Source organism: Sarcophilus harrisii, chromosome 6 (genome assembly GCF_902635505.1).
Source record: "Sarcophilus harrisii chromosome 6, mSarHar1.11, whole genome shotgun sequence".
In the NCBI taxonomy this organism is placed as follows: Eukaryota; Metazoa; Chordata; class Mammalia; order Dasyuromorphia; family Dasyuridae; genus Sarcophilus; species Sarcophilus harrisii.
The window spans coordinates 182,471,957-182,496,716 of NC_045431.1; the positions used below are offsets into that span (position 1 = coordinate 182,471,957).

The following is a 24,760-nucleotide window of genomic DNA, read 5'->3' on the forward strand; positions in this document are numbered from 1 at the left end:
TTCTGTATCTTGAATTTGTCAATTCTCTGTGGGGGTAGATAGAATGTTTCATCATCAGTTCTCTGGAATTATTGATGGTCTCTGTATTGATCGGAGTTCTTAAGTCTTTCAAAATTGTTTGTCTTTTCAAAGGTATTTGTCTTTACAAGTTGTTATTAGGTAAACTGTTGTCCTGCATCTTCAAAACTTTCCTCTGCATTCATTCATACAACTTTTCCCAAATGTTTTTGAAACTGAATCTTTCATCATTTCTTATAATATACTTATGTTATAATTCTTATATGTCATAACATGTGCTATAATTTTTTCAGTCATTCACCAACTGAAGGGTACCCCACCCTTAATTTCCAATTTTTATTACAAAAAGATCTGATAGAAATATTTTTGTGTACATTTACAAATATATGTATATATACATCCCTTTTTCCTTTCCCTCATTTCTGTGGGGGCATGGGTTTAGTAGTGATATCTCTAAATAAAGGGAGCATGTTCATTTTAGTGGCTTTGCAGGCAAAATTCCAAAATACATTCTAGAATGATTGAGCCGATTCACAACTTTACAAACAAGAGTACTAATGGGCCTGCTTTCCTTCAGCTCTTCCAACATTATTCATTTTCCTTTTCAGTCTGCTTTGCTAATCTTATGGGTAAGCAATTTCAGTTGCTTTAATTTGCATTTCTTTAATGATTAGTGATTGAGATGAAACCACAGTTTATTAGAAATGACTAACAGAGGCTCAGAAGTTGCAATTGTCAACCCTTAAGCAATGTCTTGTATAGTTTATCCAAATTTGGTAATTTAAACTTACACAAAAGATCACTAGGTACTTGTTTTTGTCTTCATCCATCAGCCTAAGACTGACATAATTTTTAATGTTGTTTTAAATCTATAATTTTATCTTTAGTTACTTGCCTTTGTTTCTATCTTAAAAAAGAAATCTAAATGGTCTGCCTGGTTCCTTGTACATCTACTTTGATCTCTTTAGATATATCTTCTTTTTGCACCTTCAAAACCTATTCATTTCTGAAAGGTTCGGCTCATGTTTTGGTACTTTTATGAAGCCTTGAAAGACTAGTCTTCTAGCTTCATTTATGAGCCAAACAATTGGGCAATTTGATATGTGTCTACATGGCCTTAGTTCACTCCTGGACATTTTCATGTACAGTTCTCCCTATTGGAATTTAGGAACCATATTTTTTATACCCTTAATATTTCTTATACATGATGCACAGAGTATAGGGATCAATAAATCTATAAAAAACGAATATAGGACATCTTGGAATACGGAGAGGGAACAAAAGCAGTCATTAAGATAATCATTAGAAGGAAATGGAGACGGATGAAATTAAAACTCATATTACCTTATTTTTTTCTTCAGTTTTGGCTGCTTGTCTACAGGCTGGATGCCAGATGGATGTACCTGCAAATAAATAATTTAAAGTTAATTATTTATTTTGAAATATATATATTTATTTTCAGGTCATGAGTTTAGGTATTGCAGTACATAGAATTCTAGGCCTGGAGTCAAGAAGGCCTGAGTTCAAATTTGACCTCAAACAGTCACTTAACTTAGTTCTGTAAAATGAGCTAGAGAAGAGACCACTCCATTATCTTTGCCAAGAAAAGCCTAAATGAGGTCAAAGAGTCAAACACATTAAACAACAACATGAGACCTGGGTTTCCTTCTCAATGCATTAACTGAGTGATCAAATGTGGGGTTTAATAGAAAGCTATAATACAGGAACTAGAAGTTCTGAATTCTAATCCTTGCTTTGCTACAGAGATTATTTACTTTAAACAAAGAACTTGTTTTCTATCATCCTCAATTTCCTCATCTGCAAACTTTTTTTTGGGGGGGAGGGGGGAGAATAAATTTGGATGATCTCTTCCAGCTTGATTCTTTGACTATCTTGAAGAACTGGGAGTTCACAAGAGCCCTGTGAGAACCTGGTAGAGTTACAGTAAGTAGGAATTTAGGCAGGTAAATCTGAATGTTTTTCTTTAAAATATTTAAGCCACAAGAGTCAGTGTGTATTTGTCTGGTCAGGTTGCAAGACTGTCAGCTCTCTTGGTGGCCATGTAAGGTATTAAACTGTTCTGTTTTTTAATGAGATTTTTCAGGTTGATGGATTAGGACCAGAAAAAAGAGACTTAAGTCTCTTTTCTCCTTAAATAATTTGTTGGCAAAATTAAGTTGTTGCTTCCCTTTACCCCAATTATATGCTAATTTATAAAGTTAACAGATTCTCAGCTTGAGTTTCTTCACTGCTATAAACCACAGTTGAGAACTATTGGAACCCAAACAATAAAAGCTTACATGATAATCATAGGTCACATTTATAGACTGATCTCTAGCTGCAAAGTAGTTTATATACTTTATCTCAAATGATAGAAATTCATAGATTTAAAGGTGGAAGGACCCTAGAGGCCATCTACTAATTTCTTCATTTTATAAATGAGAAAAGTCCCCAGTGTCCCCAGAGAAGGGAGGTGATTTGCCCAAAATCACAAAGGTAGTAAATATCAGAGGGAGGACTGGAATCCAAGTTCTGCAGTCCTAAATCCAATGATAGTATCTAGCCTCTCAATAACTCTATAAGGTACACAGAACAAGTGTTATATGGAACATAAGTAACAGTTGAAGCAGCCTTAGAACGATCTATGGATTGTTCTGATCTATAAAATTCCTTGCAATATAAAGATCATGGGATGTTAAATTTGGGGGGAAAAAACAAACCTTAGAATATAGAATCTTAGAACTTGAAAATATCTTAGAATATTGTATAAATTGGAAAACTCAAGTCCAAGGGAGGAAGGTTACAGTCCTTCAGTTGTAGCAAGATTCTACTTTTCTTGATTCTTATTCAAATGAAACATTTTTTTTTTTCCTGTGCAACTACCAGAAAAGGCTCCTGACCATGCTCAGAACAACAATCCTAAAGCATTTGTCAACAGAACACATTTTTTACAATAGACCAAAAAGGATCAATTATCATATGTCCCCAAGATACAAAATATTTATCTGGAGTAATGCAAGCCAGCCTATTTTTTTTAAGTGACCTAGAGAGGTTTATGAATTTCTAGTAATACAATCAATATGTGCCACAGCAGAAATGGGAAAAATACTTCCTTGTGTGAAATCTCATCCTTTATTTTTGCCTTATTTATTAGTAAACTGATAAATGCTATTATTCTACCCCACAAAACAAAATATGAGAGTGTAGAAGCCTTGGGACCATTGTCTAAGAAGACCAGCTGCGTAATTCAGTAACTAGGCAACCTTGCCAAGGCAACTTTCTAAGTATTTATGAAGTCTTAAACAATGAACTCCTCTCTCCCAACCTCTGCCTTGTATCAACAAAATCATGAAGCCTTTAAAAAGAAACTCATAGATATAGATTCATAATGAGACCCTCTATCTTTTTCTGATCCATGGAAATGATGCCAGATTAATATTTCTTAATTACAAGGAATGTCATCTTATTAGACCCACATAACAATCCTAGAGGGGAGGTCACATGTAATATACTGATTGTGAGAATGAAGAAATTGAAATTCAGAAAAATGAAGCAATATGAATCACATAGCTAATAATAGCATAGACAGATGTAGTAATCAAGTCCAGTGCTCTATACACTATGTGATAATGCATCTTATGTAGAAACAACAATAATATAGATGTTCATGACTAGTATAACATCTAATTTTTTGATTAAGTAAAAGGCAGGTAGGTGGCACTCTGGATAGAACATTAGATCTGAGTTCAGGAAGACCTGATTTTAAATCTTGTTTATGGGACTGGCTTTGTGACTCTGGACAAGTCAATCAGTTTCTATTTGACTTGGGGAAAATAACAATCGTCTTTCAGAGCTATTGTAAGGATCAAATGACATATTATTTGTAAAGTGCTTAATATAGTACCCAGCACATAATACGTGCTTAATAAATGTTTTTTTTTTCTCTTTCCTTTTTTGAAGTACTGTCATATAGACAGCTAATCTTATGATGAATATAGTTGTGTTAATTGTGTAATAAATACACATTATAATGGAATTGTTAATTGTCATTTTTTAGATTAAGATAGAGATGCTAAGTTATAGAATCTTACAATATTTGGTCTGAAGAAGGCCTTAGAATAAAGAATGGGGCTAGAAAGAATTTTAGAGATTACCTTGCCCAGCTAGATAATACAGTGGACAGAACACTAGGCCTAGAGTCAGGAAGACTCATCTTTCTGAATTCAAATCTTCCTTCACTGTGACTTGGGGTCCTTCAGTTAACCCTGTTTTTCTCAGTTTTCTCATCTATAAAGTTAGCTGGAAAACCACTCCACTCTAGCATTTCTGCCAACAAAACCCTGAATGGGGTCATGAAGAATCAGAAAAACAACTGACCTAGTTCAATTCTTTCATTTAATAGGTGAAGAAATCTAGACCTAGAGAGATTATGTGATTTATCTAATTTAACAAGATGAAAAATGGAACCCAGATAGCTTAATCCCTAAGGCTAACGAGATTCCAGAGAAATAACACTGCAATTAAAAAAAAAAAAACCACCTGCTTTTCCTATGTACTAGAATATGCTCATAGAAGTTACTTGCATCATTACACAAATAGAAATAGACTGTAGAAAAATTGGAAAGTGGGCAAAGTTTTGTCTTGTCTTTTTCTTTCCATTACAAGAGGACCAAATATTCTCATATTGCTCTCTCTGTGCTGTGTTCTGTTGTCTAGCTCCCCAGTCCCTTATCTTGGACAGGGATCTGCCCAATCCTGTTCTCTCCTCATAAGGTCCAATATCTGACCCATTTCTCCTTTCACTTTGCTCATTTAGATATTTCTGTCCTACATCTGTCAATGTGGTGCTCTCGGAAATTATATAACCGTAAAATTTATCCTTTTGCTAGAATATGGTGCTGGTAGACTGATATAATCTATTTTCATAGTAACAAATTCAACCTAATAAGATCCTCTGGAAGCAAAATGCTTTTATTCTAATGTTGGAAGTTTTAGTTACTATCCATATAGTAGTAATTATATTCTGCATTAAAGTTTGTGAAATGTTTTACAAACATTCTTTAATTTGATTCTTAAAATAACTCTGGGAAGTAAGAGCTAGTAGTATCTCCATTTTATAGATGAGGAAGCTGAGGTTGATAGAGGTTAAAATAAAACTTGCCCCAGATTATACAATTAGTAAATATGATAGACTAGATTTGAATTCAGGTCTTCCTGATTCCTGATCCTATGTTTCATCTACTAAGATTTAGTTATCTTTATGGCAAGTTTTTCAGTTTAAAGGTACCAAGAATATAAGATCCCATCTGTTCAGTTTTGGTTCAGTAGAGCAAAGTGCCATCCTAAGATGCCTTTAGGAAAGCATCTTCCATGAAATAAAAAAGATAACTTTGCTCAAAAATTTTTGCTTTTTTATCTGAAAGAAGGCATTGAACACAGATAGATATTTTTTGTCAAAAGTATTTGTTGCTATCAGTGAATGAAACAACAAAAGTACCTAACAGCAGTCTAGATGGAAATGGGATTCCCTAAAGATGGTGAAATCCTCTACATTGGCAGTTTTCAAACTTTTTAGCCTCCAGGTCTCTTTAGGGATCTTAAAAATTATTGAGAAGCTTCCCAAAATATTTTTTTATGAATTATAGGTTTTAATATTCACCATATTTGAAATGAAAACATCTTAATATTTTATGAAAATAGTGTTGACCCCTCAGACTCCTTAAAAGAGTCTCAGGGATTCTCAGGTGTTCCCAGATGATCCTTTTAGACTTTCTGCTCTAGATGCACCAAGTTCCCAGATATTGTAGAACCTCCTAAATGAGACCAATAATTATTAAAGAGTTTCAGCTAAGAATATCTATTTTCCAGACTCTCTTTTGCACTTGGACACACAAGCCAAGGAGCTATGCTATCAGTAAGTGTGTGTATATCTGTCCTGTACACAAACCATCAAACCCAAGAAACAAATGGTAGGTCTTTTTTTTTAACCAACCTAAGTTTCTCCTAAAAGGGGGGGAGCTGTTTTTTATATCAATATTCTTCTGGTAGGCATTAGAAAATTATGTAATATCACAATCTCCAAAAAACTCTTTAATTTGTAAATCACTCGAAGGGCAGCAGAGAGAAATGTGTGGTGGGTTTGGACAGGCTGTGGCATATTGCCCAAGAAAAATTGCATTCTGGGGATAATGGAAAAGATGTAAAATATTTGTACAATTAAAAAAGAAAGTTGGCTAGTTATGAAAAACAAAGGCAAAGGATAAAATATAAACATCCCATGAAATCGAGGGTTTTCATATAAGGTCAAGAGAATTATGGAAAGTCCTCTGGCACTTTTGGGAAACATTCAGGGGAGTATTCACAGGAGAATGTAGACAGTGCCACAGAATAGAAAGGTATACATGGATTCTGACATTGAAACCACATAGAAAAGATCCATCAAAATGGCAGGTCAATGAGGGAGACATTTATGAGTAGGGGTCTTCAGTGATGATGAAATTACAATTGATACATTGTAGTCTGGATTTATTCATGTATAGGGTCTGACTTGCACACAAACCTTAGAAGCAAAGGATGTTAGGGCTAGGATTGACAAAATGTTACTACATAAAAAAAGTTAGAAGAAGGAAGTGGCCAAAGAATGTAGACTATTAGAGCTGAAAAGAACTTTAGAGAATGTCTCGAGAATCCTCTCCTTTTAAAAATGAAGGAAAAATGAGGTCAGAGATAGTAATGTGACTCATCCAAGGCTACATACTTGGTGACAGGGCTGGGATTAGAAATCAGTTCTCTTGAGTCATATATAGTTCAGTCATCTATATCATGTTAAATGTTTTTGCCCCTTTTGACCTAACTCTGCTCATGTGTAATGTCATAGGCGTCCTGATTTATTCAATTAAACATTTTATATCTTAGAACTCCCATTCTGTAAGCTATTGTTTCCCATGAGTAAGTTGCTGTCTTGAAAGAGTCAAGAATGAGTATTGAACGGAAGTTATGAGGGTGGGGAAGGTTGCAGGGAGAGATGGAAGAGATCTGGATTATCTTGACAATTTCATACCCTTAGGAAAAGAGTCTTGTTTTAGAGAATCAGTGAGATCAGTTAAATGGTTCCTTTCACAAAATATTTATAACAAAATGAGCCTGGTTTCTGTCTGACACAAAAAAGCAATGGAAAATATTTGAGGCAGTTTAGAATGCTAATCTCTATTTCACTGTAATTGGTACCAGAAAAATAAAACTGTGCTTTAAAAAAGAAAGAGGGCAATTGAGATCATAAATCATGTATATTTTAGATCCAATCAAAGACTTTATAGGGAAAATATAAATGAGGGCATGTAATATGGTTAATTCCTTTGGAGGCAATATTTGAAACCAGATTTGATATCTCATCCTTCTAACTCGTCCTAACTAGTTGACTTAGAATCATCTGAACAACAATAAAATCCCTAAAGTCATCTCTTTCTTTGACCACAGTGGTAAATAAATAAAGATAAAAGTCAATTTTATAATGTTTGAGGTAGAAAAGGTTTTAAAGTCTAGAAAGAAAAAAACAGAAAAGACCTTAGAAATCATCTAGCTCAGTATCTTTAATTTTTCAATTGAGAAACAAAGGTCCCCAAAAATGGCATCATTTGCCCAAAGTCACATGGGTAAGTCAATGATAAAATGAAAGTTGGCCAAAGACCTACTGACTCCTAACCTAACTTTTTTGATAACTCTGTGAAAAGATAAAAAATGGAATGAAATAGGACAAATTCAGCAAAGATTGGTCAAGCATACAGAAATAGAGGCAATTTTAGACATTTAGAGCAAAAATGATGAGTCTTGGCAGAACAGCCCAAAGGCTTATTAACTTGGTGGTTATTAAGTGAGGATGTGTGTGTGTGCGTGTGTGTGTGTGTGTGTGTGTGTGTGTGTGTGTAAAAATTTGGAAATGGTTGAAGCAGAATAATTAGAGAGAGAAACATATTTATATTTAATAAGCCTTACTTTCCCCTTGAATTTATTATATTATGATTTATATATTCAACAAGAAAAGGTGCTAGAAATCCCCATCAATAAAGAAAGTTTGGCTCTTAACTCAGAATGCTTCAGACTAATGCCCACTTTATCTAAAATAATTGTGGAATTGCAGAATTGAAGACTTTGGTTTGAATCCTGATTTTAAAATTTATGAGTTGTGGGATCATGTTCACCTTTAGGATCAAAGGTGATTAAATTAGTTCACCTTTGGGAAGCTGGGCTTCTTCATTTCTAAAATGAGGGTGAAGGTACTTGAAATAATTGCCTCATTGGAGATGTTGGGAGGAAAGTTCTTTGAAAACCTTAAAAAACCTAATGGAAAAGGAACTATTAATGTTAATTCATGAAGCTTTAGATATTGTTTTGTTTTGTTTTGTTTTGCATTCATCATTAACATCTTTTTCTTTTACTTTCAACAAAGAAGCTGTGTCTGAGGCTCAGGGAAGCAGGAAAACCATTATTTATAAATACACATCCCGAGTCCCCAAATAAGAGAATTCCCTAAAATTCTCTTCTATAAAACTAATGTAACACCAAGAAAGATTGATTTTGTTATGAAATCTTGCAATATATAACTAATATGAGGTACAGTGAGTGGAGAATTAGAAATGATATGGTAAAGTATAATGGAAGAACTCTGACAATTAGATGTGTCTAGAAACAATCTGGACTATCTTGGAAAGCAATGAGTTTGCTTTCCATGACTAAAAAAAGGGTTCCAGAAGTACATGAAGATCAGTTAATTGAACTGTTATCTGGCTGAGAATTTATCTATCAGTCAGAGATTTGGATAAGAGAGCTCCCTTTGAATAAATCCTAGGATGCTATCCCTTATGTTGGATATGTTGTCACCTAAAACTTTAGTTTCTTATTTCATTGACATTGTACTCCTTAGCACAGGGCATAGTCGAAGTACACTAGGCTTGGTCTCAATTAGAATACAGGTTAAAACTCTGTTATTTAGTATCTATACATAGAATATTTTCTCTTATTTTTTTTCTCTGAGCCTCAGTTTCTTCATGTAGCACTGCCATGCTTCTCGATGCCCCTGCTGCTGGACTCTCCCCAAGTGGATCTTCACTTCCCCAGCCCTAGGGACCCTTGTGCTAACTGTTGAGAGATCCCTATATCTAGCTGATCCTAGCTATCTAATTGTACATCATCCATCCATATCTCTAGATATATCATCAGGACTTTGCCAATTTCCCTCTTACTTTGGGAGTTTTTAACAGGATTACCTGTAACCAAATCAACGCTACTTTTATTTCTCAAAAGGGCATATTAATTTATTGCTGTATAGCTCCACTCATCAGCCACATGACTTCATCTTTTCCTGGCTACTAGTCTACTATGTATGTTGTCCCTACCAATTGGATTATAAGCTCATTGAGAACAAGGCCTTTTTCATTTTTGTGTGCTTAACAAAGCTTTTTTATTCATCTATTTATTCATTAATAGAATATAAAGTAGACTGGGTGATCTCTAGAACCTCTTATAGCTCCAAATATTATGATTTTTGACATAATTTAATTAGCCAGATCTTTAAATCAAAACATTTAAGATTAAAATTGTATTTTCCTATCTTCTCACTTATTCTGGAGACCCCGTGCCTCCTTTATCTCCCAAATCCTTTTTTTTTTTTTTTTTTACCTTGAAGATACATTTCCTCGCCTTCTGCAAACATCTGGCTGCATCTGACACATAATGCACAAGAAGGATGATAGTGTTTTTCTCCTGCCTGTTAAAAAAGAAAAAAGAAAGAAAAATTAGAGGCTTTTTATTCAAGTTAAAAATATGCATAGCCTTAGAAATATCATGCATGTGGCAATAACATGCTTCTGGCAAGAAATCAAAAGAAATTGCTTATAAGCACTTAGGTATGTTTGGCCCTATATTTGGCATGTGATTCTATTCACATTTCAGTGGTGCATTCGGTAGGTACCAGATGCAGCATGGTATCATGGAGAGACTGTTTACTTGAAATCACAGGATCTCTGCCTCTCCTCTATCTCTCTGTGATCTTGAATAAATCATTGAATGAATTTGGGTCTATTTCTTTATCTGTAAAATTGGTCTAGTTGATTCCCAAGGTCCTTTTCTCACTCTAAGGAAACTACCTTTTAGAAAAAGTCTGGTGGTATTTCATGTCAGGAGACCTAAGAGTCTAGTGCTATTGACTAGATATGAGAAAAATCTTGACCCTTCTGTGAGTCTCAATTTCCCAGTCTGTGAAAGTGTTGGAGTATCCCATCTCTAAGGTACTCCTGAGCACTCACTACTAGGAGTTAGGTCTCTCTGGGCCTTAACATGTTCCTCTAAAAATGAGTACATATTCTCAAAGTTTTCTTCTAGATATTAAAGAAAAAAGAGATTGGGGAAAGAATGGAGAAGTATATGAGAAAATCACACTGAAAAATTCACACAAAGGGCAAATTTTTATGGTGGAAAGAATACAGAATTTAGATTCAAAGACTTTGGGTTCCAGTCCTCTTATTTATGATATCAGAAAAAAAAATGACCTTTGTTTCCTCATTTATAAAATGAAGATGATAACATTTCTACCATTTTCCACTTCAGTGAAAATGAAATAACTTAGGTACAAGTGCTTTGTAACCATAAACTTGTTATTACTTTTAAAAAATTTCTCATTGAGATTGTAGAACACCCATTTACTAAAATGACAAAGTGCTAAATGAGTATGACTGCCAACAGAGTGTTTTCACTCCATGTGGTTTTTGGAATGGTCATAGATATGCAGAGCATATAGCCATTTAATCTCCATTCTCATTCTGAAGTGTAAAATGCCCAACCACCTGGTTATGCAGATGAAATATGTATAAGGAGAAGGATGACAGCCCTACTATTCTCAGTCCTCTTTTTAGCTGCATACTACTGGGCAGGGTGTCCTCCTATCTGCCTTAACTTTAAAACTACAATAAGTATTTTGAGGCACCTTGCATTAAGTTATGAGTCCTCATTTCATATTAGGAGCATTGATAAGCCAGAATGCATCCAAAAGAGAGCAATAGGATGAAGAGGGGTCTGGAGAACATGTCACATAAGAACTAGGAAAAAGCATGGGATACTATGAAGATTAGAAGGGCATGGAAAGAATGATGACAGCCCTTTAGACACTGAAAAATTACTTTCTACTTATCTCTAAAGTCCAAGAAACTGCAGATGAACATTTTTGGATCAATATAAAAAAAATTCCAACATCTAGAACCACAGGAATTAGGGAGTTCTCTGTCACTGGAGAGCTTCAAATGCAAGTTGGATGACTATTTGGTGAAAATGTCACAGAAGGGATTCTTAGTTAGGTAGAACTTGGAATATAGATGTGGCAACAGCAGAAAAAGTATTGAATTTGGAACCAGAGGATCTGGGCTCGAATCTTGTCTCTACCATTTACTACATGTATCACTTTGGAGAAATGACTTAAATTCTTTGGCCTTTAGCATTCTAACTTGAAAAAATGAAGTTGTACCTTTGATGCCATCTTGGATTCTTTGTTCCTCCCCATTCTCACACCACAATACCTTCAGTTGTCAAGATTTATTACTTCTACCTCCACAATAACTTTTGTATCTATCTCTTTACTACTCATAAGACCAGCACTAGTCCAAGGTCTTAGAAACCACCCATCCAGACCACCACAATAGTCTTTTAATTGGCCTTCTTAACTCAATTCTTTCACCTCTCCAATCCATTATCCAAAATCATAGCTCTAATTATGTCATTTATTTGGTCAAAATTTTTTTTTATATCTAGGTTCAAAAAGAAGATCCTTTATTTGGCACTGAAAATTCTTTACAACATGGCTCCAATATAGGGGTATATAGTATTAGTGTAGCTTGAAGCTATTAAAGACTTTCCAGGATTATTAAAAATTATTACCCTCCATGTACTGTACAGTCTATCAAGATTGGTTTTACTCTTTCCCATGTATGACACTCATACTATCCCCCTCATAGTTGGAAAGCACAGAATGGAATGGGGAGAGATTTGAGATATTGAAATAAAATAGAAGGCTGTGGCTATAGTTTAGACAGCAAGAACTAAGGGCAAGAACTAGGTGCTGATTGTGTGAGTGGAGAGGAAAAGATATATGTGAGAGAGATTATGGAGGTAGAAATGAGTCAATAAATTGGGTATTTGGAGTAAAATAGTGAAAGATCAAGAATGAAACAAGATATAAATGTGGGTGACTTAAAGGGAAAAAATGTTCTGGATAGTTAACTAGGAAATTTGGAAGAGTGGTAGGTTTGGGGGGTGGAAATAATGATTTATGTTTTGGATATAAGATATAAAAGTTCAAGAAACATAGTTTTTTGGGTAATTAATAATCATTTTACTAATGATGGCTAGTAGATAATTAATAAAAGGGTATTGGACCCTAAATCCAAGATCCCTCATGAAACCTACTCAATGCTCTTTGAAGAGCAGGTGTGCCTGAGGGTGGAAATCAACCCTGACTGGTTGGTTACAAGTAATGAGAGAATGAACATTATATTGAGAGGTGGGTTTATTCTAAAGAGGGTTCTGGCACTGTTACTATGATCACTCAGTCTTGAACAAAGAGTCTCTTTGCCTGGGCCATTTCGATCTAGAGAAATCTAGAATCCATTTCCCCTCAGATCTGTCTGACTAAAACATAATTAGTCAGAATTCATCAGTTTTCCTCGCCCAATATTTAATCTTATCATCAGCCCTGTCCTGGCTAGATAACCTACAGAGGCTGACTTCTGAATGAGGAAATAGGACAGGAAAAAAAAAAAAAAACTTAATCCTAATTCAATAACTGGTTAGAAGGGATTGTCAGTTATTTAGAATCTGAATTTTACTCTTGCCATTGTCACGAACTTGAAGTATGACCTGGGAAATCACAAACTCTCAGAACTGTTATTTTTTTTTTCTTTAAAATGATGAAAGTTTTTTCTTAGTTTTTTCTAAGATGGTCTCCACTCAAGATTGTCTCTTAGGTTTTTTCTAGTTCAGACACTGTCTAAAAAACTAAGTTCTTTTCCAGCCCTAACATTCTAACATTCTAAAATGGAGTTAATCAACATGCTTAGAAAATCCCCAACCCCACCCTTTACTGTACTTTAGAAATTGGATGCTAGGAAAAACATCCTATGATCATGCCAGATCATCCATATATCATCTTCTCTATCTCTCTTAAGTGACAGGTTCACTCAAATGACATACATGCAACTGTTCACAGTTATGCATATAATCTCCTTTCCTATCACACATCATACTACCATTTTATGATGTAAAACAGAATGCAATTTACAACTAAGCTAGCCCAGCTCCATTCAATTCAATTTAATAAGTGTTAATTGCCAAATCTTGCTGTTTCTCCCTTCATAATATTTTTGGTATCCTCTTCTTTCTCTCCATTCACAAAGATAACATGTCTTAGCAAGGCCATCAGGACCTTTCATCTAATGATTGTTCACTGTCTGACTGCCAGTGTCTATTGCCTACATTCTGTTGTTAAAGTAATTTTCCTTACTTTATTTTGCTTTGCTTTCTTGAAGGCTTTTATTTGGGCAGGACCTGGACACAAGCTGACCTTGGGGGACAAATGTCATCCCACAGCTTTGAGGTCCTAAAACCCAAGCTCTTTTCACTTCCTTTCTTCAAAAATATGTCCCAGGAGTTGGAGCTTTACTTCTGGCCCTTCAGCTAGTTCCAGCCTTTGCCATTATATGCCTCGATCATTGAGAGAGTGAATACCGTGAATACCTCAAATCATTAATATCTCCAGCCTCATGCCCACATGCTTTGAAAGAAGGTCTGACAATTCTGAGATATCACTACACACTTCTTAGATTGGCTAGGATGACAGGAAAAGATAATGATGAATGTTTGAGGGGATGTGGGTAAACTGGGACACTGATACATTGTTGGTGGAACTGTGAATGAATCCAACCATTCTGGAAAGCAATTTGGAACTGTGCTCAAAAAGTTATCAAACTGTGCATACCCTTTGATCCAGCAGTGTTACTACTGGGCTTATATCTCAAAGAAATACTAAAGAAGGGAAAGGGACCTATATGTGCCAAAATGTTTGTGGCAGCCCTTTTCATAATAGCTAGAAATTGGAAATCAAATGGATGCCCATCAATTGGAGAATGGCTGAGTAAATTATGGTATATGAATGTTAGGAATATTATTGTTCTGTAATAAATGACCAGCAGAATGAACAGAGAGGCTTGGAGAGGCTTACATTAAATGATGCTGAGTGAAATGAGTAGAACCAGGAGATCATTATACACTTCAACAACAATACTATATGAGGATCAATTCTGATGAACGTGGCTATCTTCGGCAATGAGAGGATCCAGATCAGTTCCAATTGATCAGTGATAAACAGAATGAGCTACACCCAGTGAAAGAACACTGGGAAATGAGTGTGGACTACAACATAGCATTTGGATTCTTTCTTTTATTGTTTGCTTGCATTTTTTTTCTTCTCAGGTTATTTTTACCTTCTTTCTAAATCTGATTTTTCTTGTGCAACAAGATAACTGTATAAATAGGTATATATATTGTATTTGACATATACTTTAACATATTTAACATCTATGGGATCACCTGCCATCTAGGGGAGGGAGTGGAGAGGAGGGGAAAAGTTGGAACAGAAGTTTTTGCAAGAGTCAATGTTGAAAAATTATTCATGCATATATTTTGTCAATAAAAAGCTATAATAAAAATATGTATAGAAATATTGGATTTAATATACTCTAACATATTTAACATGTATGGGACTACCTGCCATCTAGGGGAGGGGGTGGGGGGAAGGAGGGGAAAGATTGGAACAAAAGTGTTTGGCAAGGATCAATGTTGAAAAATTACCCATGCATATATTTTGTAAATAAAAAGCTATAATAATAATAATAATAATAATAAAGTAGGTCTGAGTAGTACTTGAAGGAAACTGGGATTGCCTCTTGTGATTTTTGTAGGGCAGCCTGACCCTGGTAACTCAATCCCAGCACCCCCTGATTGTAAGTGAGGTATATAGTCCCAAGAGCCAAGCTGGCCTTAATGCAAAACTGAAATATGGGGCCAGGTGGACATCTATGATTGCTGAGCTCCCCTGCTTTGGTAACGCAAGGATACTGTGCTCCATCAGTTGGCTGCTGACCAGGTCCCAGCTGAGCCCCAGGTGGGCCAGAGACTCATTCTGTTTAACTTTTTAAAAAAGCCAACAATCTGGTCCCAAGTTTTCTTTCCAGTCTTACTGATCCTCCCACACCCTCTTATGCAGACAAATTAAACTGGCTTTCCCTATGCTCTCCATGCCATGATAAACGCATGCTTAAGGGAAATGGATGGAGTAAAAAGAAGTCCAAGTATAATCTATTTATTTATAAAGTTAGCAACTGACAATAATAGACGTCAATGACTCCTCAGTGACTAGAGACCCAGACATATAAGCAGACCATCCTTTTATAAAGCCCAATTATATAAATTCATTACATATCAATTGGTGCCAACTAAACAAAGATTGTAATTGGTCTGTAATTAGATTGATTTGCAAAAGGGGTCTTCCAGATCCTATGGTGCCAGAGACAGAGAGTTAGTCAACATCCTTGGAAAGTCCCCAACCCCTCCTCTCCTATTATAGAAAGTGGGTGCTAAGAAAAACATCCTGTGATCATATCAAATCATTCTTAAATCATTTTCTCAATCTCCCTTAAGGGACATGGTCACACAAAATGACATTCAAAAACATTATATTATATTAATATTATTATATTATATTGATCTTCTATCAAATATCATACTAGCAAAGCCTATACAAAATAGTTTCAAATCTGTCTTCAGAAATTGCTTATAATTGTTATTGTTGTGATAAATCACTAAATAATCAATTACCACACTTATACATTGTGATAAATCACTAATCAATAAATAATCAGTTTCCACATTCATACATAATACTGTCTCCATTTCTTTACATTGGTCCCACATACCTAGATGCTCTTCTTCCTTACTTCTGCCAGAGAGTGTCCCTTCTTTTAAGAAGTACTTAAGGCATAATCTTATGTGTAAAGCATTCTGTGATCTTTTTAATTACTATTTCCCTCCCTTCAAAATTGTCATATATTTAAGTATATTTTATATATTTATTAAGTATACATTTAAATTATATTTATTTTTACATATACTTGCTAATTTTCCATTTAGGAAGTGAGTTAAGCATTTTCTTATTCTCTGAACTTGTATCTTCAGGTGTAGCACAATGTCTGGCATATGGTAGGTACTTAATAAACAGTGTAAAGATAGTTATAGACATTAAAGAGCAGCATCAACATGGTTCTTTACCCTGTCCTAAAATTTAATAGGGTAGAACAAGATATGCATGCAAATAAGTAGGTGATAAAATAAGTTATGGTAAATTCCTAAGGTATAAGTACTCTGCCACTCAGAAAAAGGAGAAAACCTAATAATAGTTTTGTTGACTGATTATTATATAGTATTAAAATACATATATATGTATGTATATATGAATGTGTGTATAGTTAAATAAAACCAAGAATTCCTCCTGTAAATGTGAATATGTATGATTTTACTTTTGGCTTAGTGAGTTAAATTGTTCCTATTTGAAAATCAATGAGGAAAAGACAAGGCATTTATGATATATGGTTTATATTTAGTCATTAATCTATTTTTAAATAGAGATCACAACATCATAATATTATAGATCAAATATAACAGATAATATTTACAGCTAGCATTTATAGTGACTTAAAACTTGCAAAGTTCTTTACAAATAAATCATCTCATTTAATCCTTATAACTACAATTTGGAGGTAGAAGCTAATGTTATCCCACATTACTAATGGGGAAACTAAAGCAGAAAAGGAGGTCAATATTTGCCCAAGGATATAGAGATAATAAGTTTCTGAAGCCTGATTTGAACTCAGATCTTCCTGATTCTAAGTCCATACCTTTACCTACTAAACGACTAAAGACTAACTGCCTTTAGTTCCCTATATAAAAAGAAAATAATGGTAACAACAGCAATAATAAAAGCAGAACTCATCAATAAATAATTAATGGAAAAGGACTCAACTTAAACATTTTATCATAATTTTTTAGACCTCCAGAAGAAACAATCATGATAGTAATTATTATAATGTTGTGCCCCATTGTTCTCGGAGACTATAGTGCCTATATCCAACCCCGATGCAGTAGTAGCTCACATTTCCTACCTAAGCTTTATCTGTAGCTACTATGGAGGCTGTGCAGATGTCACACATGGTTGCCACCAATGAAAGTGGGCTAATGCCAATTCTATTACCTCTTCTTCTCAGGAACCAGTGTACCTCTCCTATCATTGCTATCATGCCCATCTCTGCCATCCCTGCTACTATGGATATTCATGAGTATAGCTCTGTATTCACATAGTCCATTGAGAAGTCAGCCCCTGACATCCTTGTATCCAGTTCTGAGCTCAACTATCCCTGTGGACTCCCTCCAACAAGCCTATGCAGGAATGTATCACTACATAACAATCCACCCAGTAGCTTTCAATATGTCTATGCCTGTCTTCCCTCAGTCTCCAGCCCTAGTCTCCTAGCAGCCCCTTCTACTATCACCCCATCTCCACCCAACAACTGATAGCTGCAATATTTTTGCCTTTTACATGCCCCAAACCTTGACTGACTCATATCCTTCAAATGTCTATTCCTTTTAGCTATGTCATATCTTCCAAGATCTTTTGTCTACCAGGACAGTAATCAGAGTAAATGCTTTAGCTTTGTGAATTTTGACAATCCAGTCACAGCAATGGCTTCCATTCAGGCTCAGGTGGCCCAAGGATGCCAAGTGATCCTATTGAGGGCCAGCAGGGTCTGGAGATGACACAGGAAGCCTTTAGAAAATAACTTTTTGTTAGTTTAATTAGTAAGGCATTGAATAAGTAAATTAATTTTTGCAGAATTATCATTTTTATTATATTTGCTTAAACTACCCATGAGCAATTGATATTTTTCCAGTTGTTTAGATATAATTTTTTTTTGTGAATGATGTGTTTTATAATTGAGTTCTTATAACTTTCTGGATTTGTCTTAGCAAATAGATTCCCAAATATTTTATATAGTCTACAGTTATTTTAGATGGAATTTATCTTTCTATCTTTTGCTGCTGGGCTTTGTTGTCAATGATTTACATGTGTTTATTTTATATCCTGTGATTTTACTAAAGTTGTTAATTATCTCAAGTAGTTTTTCTCTAATATTCTCTAAGCATATCATCATACCATATATAAAAAGTGATAGTATTATTTCCTTAATGTCTAGTCTAATTCCTTCAATTTTGTTTTCTTCTCTTATCACAAAATCTAACATTTCTTGTATAATTTTATATAATAGTGGTTATAATGGGCATACTTGTTTACCCCTGATCTTACTGGAATGGCTTCTAGCTTATCTCTGTTACAGATAATACTTGCTGATGGGTCTTGGATAGATACTAATAATTTTAAGGAAAGTTCCATTTATTCCTGTGTTTTTTAGTGTTTTTTTTTTTAACAGAAATGGGCGCTATATTCATCAAAAGATTTTTCTGTGTCTATTGAAATAATCATACGATTTCTTTTAGTTTTGTTATTGATATAGCCAATTGTGCTAATAATTTTCCCAATATTAAACCAGTTCTGCATTCCTGGTGTAAATCCCACATGGTAATAGTATATTAGTCTCATGATTAATTCCTATAATCTCTTTGCTAATATTTTATTTAAATTTTTTGAAACAATATTCATTAGGGAAATTTGTCCATAATTTTCTTTTTCTGTTTTGGCTCTTCCTGGTTTAAGTATCAGTACCACATTTGTGCCATAAAAGGAATTTGGTAGGACTACTCCTTTGTCTATGTTTTTCAAATATTTTATTTAGTATTGGAATTAATTGTTCTTTAAATGATTGGCCTTGTAATTTTTACTTGTAAATTTACTTGTAAATCCATTTGGCCCTACAGATTTTTTTCTTAGAGTGTTCACTGATGGCTTGTTCATTTTCTTTTTCTAAAATGGAACTATTCATATACTTTATTCTCTTTCCTGTTAATCTGGATAATTTATATTTGTTATAACATTCATCCATTTCACTTAAATTGCCAAATTTATTGGCATACAGATGGGAAAAATAGCTCCTAATTATTGCTTTAATTTCTTCTTCTTTGGTATTGAAGTCACTCTTTTAATTTTTGATAATGGTAATTTGATTTGCTTTTCTCTTTTTTAAAGATCAAATTAACCAAATTTAGCTATTTTATTGCTTTCCCCCCATAAAATCAACCCTTAGTGTTATTTATTAGTTTAATGACTTTCTTATTTTCAATTTTATTAATTTCTTCTTTGATTTTCAGAATACTAAATTGGTGTTAACGGTGGGTTTTTATTATGTTCTTAGTCTAGCTTTTTAATTGCACATCCAATTCATTGATCTGCTCTTTCTCTATTTTATTTAGGTAAGCATTTAGAGACATAAAACTTTGCTTTGGTTCTAGTCCATAAATTTTGATATGTTGTCTCACTGTTGTAGTTATCGTTTATGAAATTATTGCTGTTTGACCTTTTCATTCTTTAGGATTAGATTATTTATTTTCCAATTAATTTCTAATCTTTTCATGGCTATTTATTAGATTAGTTTTATTGTATTATGATCTGAAAAGATACATTTAATATTTTTGCCTTTCTGAATTTGGTTGTGAATTTTTTTTCCCTCTAATACATGGTCAACATTTTCTTGATGCCCTATACTACTGAGGAAAAAAGGTATATCTTTTTCTATCCCTATTTAGTTTTCTCCAGAAGTCTATCATATCTAACTCTTCTGAAATTCTATTCATTTCTTTTTTGTTTATTTTGTGGTTAGATTTATTGAGAGGGGAAGATTAAGGTCCTCCACTGATATAGTTTTGCTGTCTATTTCTTCTTAGAAACTCACTTAACTTCTCTTCTAAGTATTTGGAAGCTGTACCAGGTAATACATATTGATAACTTAATTGTCTATAGTACCTGTTAGCAAGATGTAGTTTTTTAATTAGATGTATTTTTGCTCTTGCTTCAAGATTGCTACCTTTGCTTTTTCATTTACTTCAGCTGAAGCATATTAGATTTTGCTCCAGTCTTTTACCTTTCTTTTTTGTGTGTCTCTCTGCTTCAGATATTTTTCTTGTAAACAACATATTGCAGAATTTTGGTTTTTCATCCACTCTACTATCCATTTCCATTTTATGGGAGAGTTCACTCCATTTACACTCACAATTAAGATTACTGGGTATTTCCCTCCATCCTATTCCCTCACTCCCACAGTTTATATTTTTCTCTTCATCTTTTCATTCTTGTCCTTTTTTGATTTGTGCTGTGACTAAAAATTTCCTGCTGGCTTAGCAGGACACCATCTGCACTGGGCTCAGTTCCTCTTTTATCCAATTGAAACAGACCTCTCCTGAAAATTAAATTTTCTAGGAGTGGAAAATTTTTTTCACTTCATTTTTTTATGGATTTTATCACTTTAAAATTGTTTTGATAATTGTTTCTGGGACTGATGCTGAGTGAAATGAGCAGGACCAGGAGATCATTATATACTTCAACAACAATACTATATGATGACCAGTTCTGATGGACCTGGCCATCCTCAGCAAGGAGATCAACCAAATCATTTCCAATGGAGCAGTAATGAACTGAACCAGCTATGCCCAGAGAAAGAACTCTGGGAGATGACTAAAAACCATTATATTGAATTCCCAATCCCTATATTCATGCCCACCTGCATTTTTGATTTCCTTCACAAGCTAATTGTACAATATTTCAGAGTCTGATTCTTTTTGTACAGCAAAATAACAGTTTGGTCATGTATACTTATTGTGTATCTAATTTATATATTAATATATTTAACATCTACTGGTCATCCTGCCATCTGGGGGAGGGGATGCGGGGTAAGAGATGAAAAATTGGAACAAGAGGTCTGGCAATTGTTAATGCTGTAAAATTACCCATACATATAATCTGTAAATAAAAAGCTATTAAATAAAAAAAATACTAAAAAAATAATTGTTTCTGGGGGAAACTGGGAAGAGATCATGAAATTTCCTGGCTTCTCTCCACCATCTTGGTTCTACCCTCTCGGTACATCTAATTTATCTTATTTACATGATGATTACTTGCATATACATTTCCCCTTCTTGATTAGCTGATAAGATTGGAAACTTTTTAAGAGCAAGATTTTGCCACATCTATCTTGATATTCTTTATGATTGTGATAAGATGTGAAATGAATGTTTTTTGAACTGAATTAATAACAGAGGAGCTAAAATGGATAAATTTGAATTATTTCAACAATATGAAAAATAATGTGGCAATTTATAGGAGAGAATTAATTTCCTTCCCCAAACCACATGCCTTCAACATTTCAAGTAATTTTATAATGTATATCTGATATACTAAAGTTCTTACAATAGATTGTTCTCTAATTTTATCTGGATAAGGTTCAACATTAATTGACTATGTTGGCTAATGTCAACACAAATGTACACATCTATTTGACATGTAAAAAGAAAGCCTAACAGTTTTATTTTTATGTATCATTGGAAAGAAGCAAGAAGGATTTCACAAGCATAAATGCCATAAAAGACAGAATCGAGGGTATGTATATAGTTAAAATGGATTGGTCATGGACTGAGGAGGAAAGAGATCTGCATGGACATCAGAGTGAAGTGATGCATTTGTATCTAGAAGATGATAAAAGAAATAGGGAACTATGTGTAGTTCATTGGGTAAATGGACCATTTATGGAACAGTTACAGAAAAAAATATTTGGATAGGTATGTAAGTATTCAAGTATAAGGCTAGTTATTCAAATTATACCATTTATGCTCTTAGAACACTAACTTGTATATACATGTGTATACATGTAGAACAACGAAGGTTAGAAAATATTGATAAATCTTCCTATATTCACAAATATTACAAGCAAATATGTCAAGTAAAATGGATTTGATGCTGTTTTGACACCAAATCCTCAATAAATTTAGCTATGACTTGAAATGGAGTGGGGGAGATATTAAGCTGCTACTCCAAACCTCCATTTGAATGTCAGTCCTAGTCCCCAACCCTTTTACCTCTCACATACAGGTAACCTCAAACTACTTTCTGGCTAAAAAATGAAATCACAAAAAAGTCTTGACTACCACTAATTTATTCTGTGACCTTAAACAAGTACCTTATCTTATGGTACTCTTATCTTATGAGCCACAATTTTTCACTGTAAACTGAAGGAATTAGGACAGATGATCTCAAAGATTCCTTCTAGCTTTAAATACCAGTAATTCTGTGAATTGCCATGGATTGTTAATCTATAACTATCTGAATGATTAGAAGCAAAGGGAAACCTAAAATATTATAGAACAGATAAAAATTTTTGAGAAGGTAGGATGAAGCAGGGGGTGGAATTTGGAACAAAATGTTTCTTCTAAGCCTGATGACAAGGATTTCCATTGTTCTATGACTGTAAGTCCCTTTTTACAATCCACTGAATCCATCAAAAATAGGCATTTTTTTCTTTAGTCCATAGATTGTTCAAGACAGTTGTGATACTTCATGAATTGCCCATAATATGACAACTTTCCTGACCAGAACACAGAGACATTTCAGATAGATAATGGACATTTTCTTGACTTTCTCCCAGATACTTTCATTTGGTTGGTTTGTCCTTCAATGATATCCCTTCACAACCAGGGGAGAAGATCTTGGCTACTTATTGTCTCTGAAGAGGGAAACATAATTTCAAATGTGTGACAGCTAAAGGGAAAGATTTATTTATTTATTTATTTATTTATTTTTTTTTTTTTATTTAATAGCCTTTAATTTACAGGATATATATACATGGGTAACTTTACAGCATTAACAATTGCCAAACCTCTTGTTCCAATTTTTCACCTCTTACCCCACCCCCCCCACCCCCTCCCCTAAATGGCAGGATGACCAGTAGATGTTAAATATATTAAAATATAACTTAGATACACAATAAGTATACATGACCACAACATTATTTTGCTGTACAAAAAGAATCAGACTCTGAATTATTGTACAATTAGCTTGTGAAGGAAATCAAAGATGCAGGTGTGCATAAATATAGGGACTGGGAATTCAATGTAGTGGTTTTTAGTCATCTCCCAGATAAAGGGAAAGATTTATATGGCCCTTTATTCCTCATCTTATATCTTCTTCTAGTCTAAACATCCCCTCACACCAAGATTTGCAGTGATTTTAGCTGAAATTCAGGCAACTTCCAGCAGTCCTTGCCTTGTAATTTTGTGGCAAGATTCCTCATCACTACCACACTCATCTTAAACTTCTGTTAAAGCTTTCCAAACGCCTCATCTCCCTTAACCACTGTGGATAGAAAGCCTTCAAAAATAATTTTTCACACCAAAGAGTTAGGCATCCCCATGCGAAGGATTAGTTTTGTTCAATCTAAACTTCCAGTTCTCTAATCTGTTTGCCAAGGAAAGCAACACTCACATCACAGTGTCCTTCAAATCTTTTCTGCTTCCCTTAGCCACCAGGTATTTCCAATAAAAAAAAATTACAGTTACTCCTCCCACATCATGGAGCTTAGGGATACAACATTCCACAATCTGGAAAATCTCTGGAAAAAATTTTTCCCCATCATATCAGAGAAGAAATCTGAATTATTATAGTATTAAAACATAAAACATGTTGATATTACAGAATACTATACACATATTTTATGTATTTTGGAGTTTTTGGATTTCTTCTGTGTCATCTGCTGATCTGTTGCTACATATGTTGTCTGTTGCTTCTGCAAAACTCCCCCCAAATTCACATTTAATTTCTTATGCCAACCCGTGACAAAACAGAACTGTGATGGGGAAAGTCAGTAAGTAAAAAGGATAACTATACTTTGTATTTATTTTATAAGCTCCTATTTACATACATGGTACCTTTCATGATAGAATGCAATGTATGCACTTAACATTAGGGTTTAATCTGATTTTTTCTTTGTATCGCAACATATAGCGTGGTACTGAGCACAGAGTAGGTATTTGGCAAATATTTGTTGATTGGTTGATCGGTATAAACAGCTTCACTTTACAGTTGAGACTATTGAGGTTCAGAGAAAGGAAGGAGTCTGTCAAAGACTTCTGACTCTCAATGTATATATAGACCTTAGCTGGGTAACCCGGATGAGATAAAATGAGAGATCCAAACTCAGATCTAAGGGAGTAAATAGAAACTTCACTGAGGTCAAAACCTCCAGGTTCTAGAAAGATATTCAATTCAGATGACTAAAAAGGAAGTAAAATGAAATTGGGAGAAATGGATTCAAAGTTAAAGGGAGGTTTACATAGAACAGGGCCAGGGCAATATCATGGAAGTGAGAAGCACAAGCTTGGTGATTGACACTTTGTCTCCCTCAAAGCATAAGCCTGAGTATCTTTTTATGGTGATGGTAGGCTAACCGAGCAGCTGTGGGCAGGGAGAAGAATTAAATAGATGCTTATATAAGAGACTACAATGTAAACTTCAGCTGCTATTGTTAATACTGATTCACAATGCAACAGTCACTTCAAAGCAAACACAAAATGATGTAGTAGAAAGATTACTGGACTCATACTCAAGAGATAAGGGTAAAGATTCGGACTCTGACACTAACTAGCAATGAGCTTC

At 34.3% G+C, this 24,760-nt stretch overlaps 1 protein-coding gene across 2 annotated transcripts in view; it reads right to left on the minus strand.

The window, feature by feature from the left end:
• The window catches only part of ABLIM2 (actin binding LIM protein family member 2), a 225,631-nt gene that overhangs the window by 95,711 nt on the left and 105,160 nt on the right, over positions 1–24,760 (minus strand). For both annotated transcript variants that reach the window (XM_031942739.1, XM_031942738.1), the window contains 2 exons: positions 9,694–9,781; positions 1,363–1,421 (listed from right to left, as the gene is read on the minus strand). In XM_031942739.1, coding sequence (XP_031798599.1) covers positions 1,363–1,421; positions 9,694–9,727 — 93 coding nt within the window. In that variant the 5' untranslated portion in view covers positions 9,728–9,781. The remainder of the gene's footprint in view (positions 1–1,362; positions 1,422–9,693; positions 9,782–24,760) is intronic.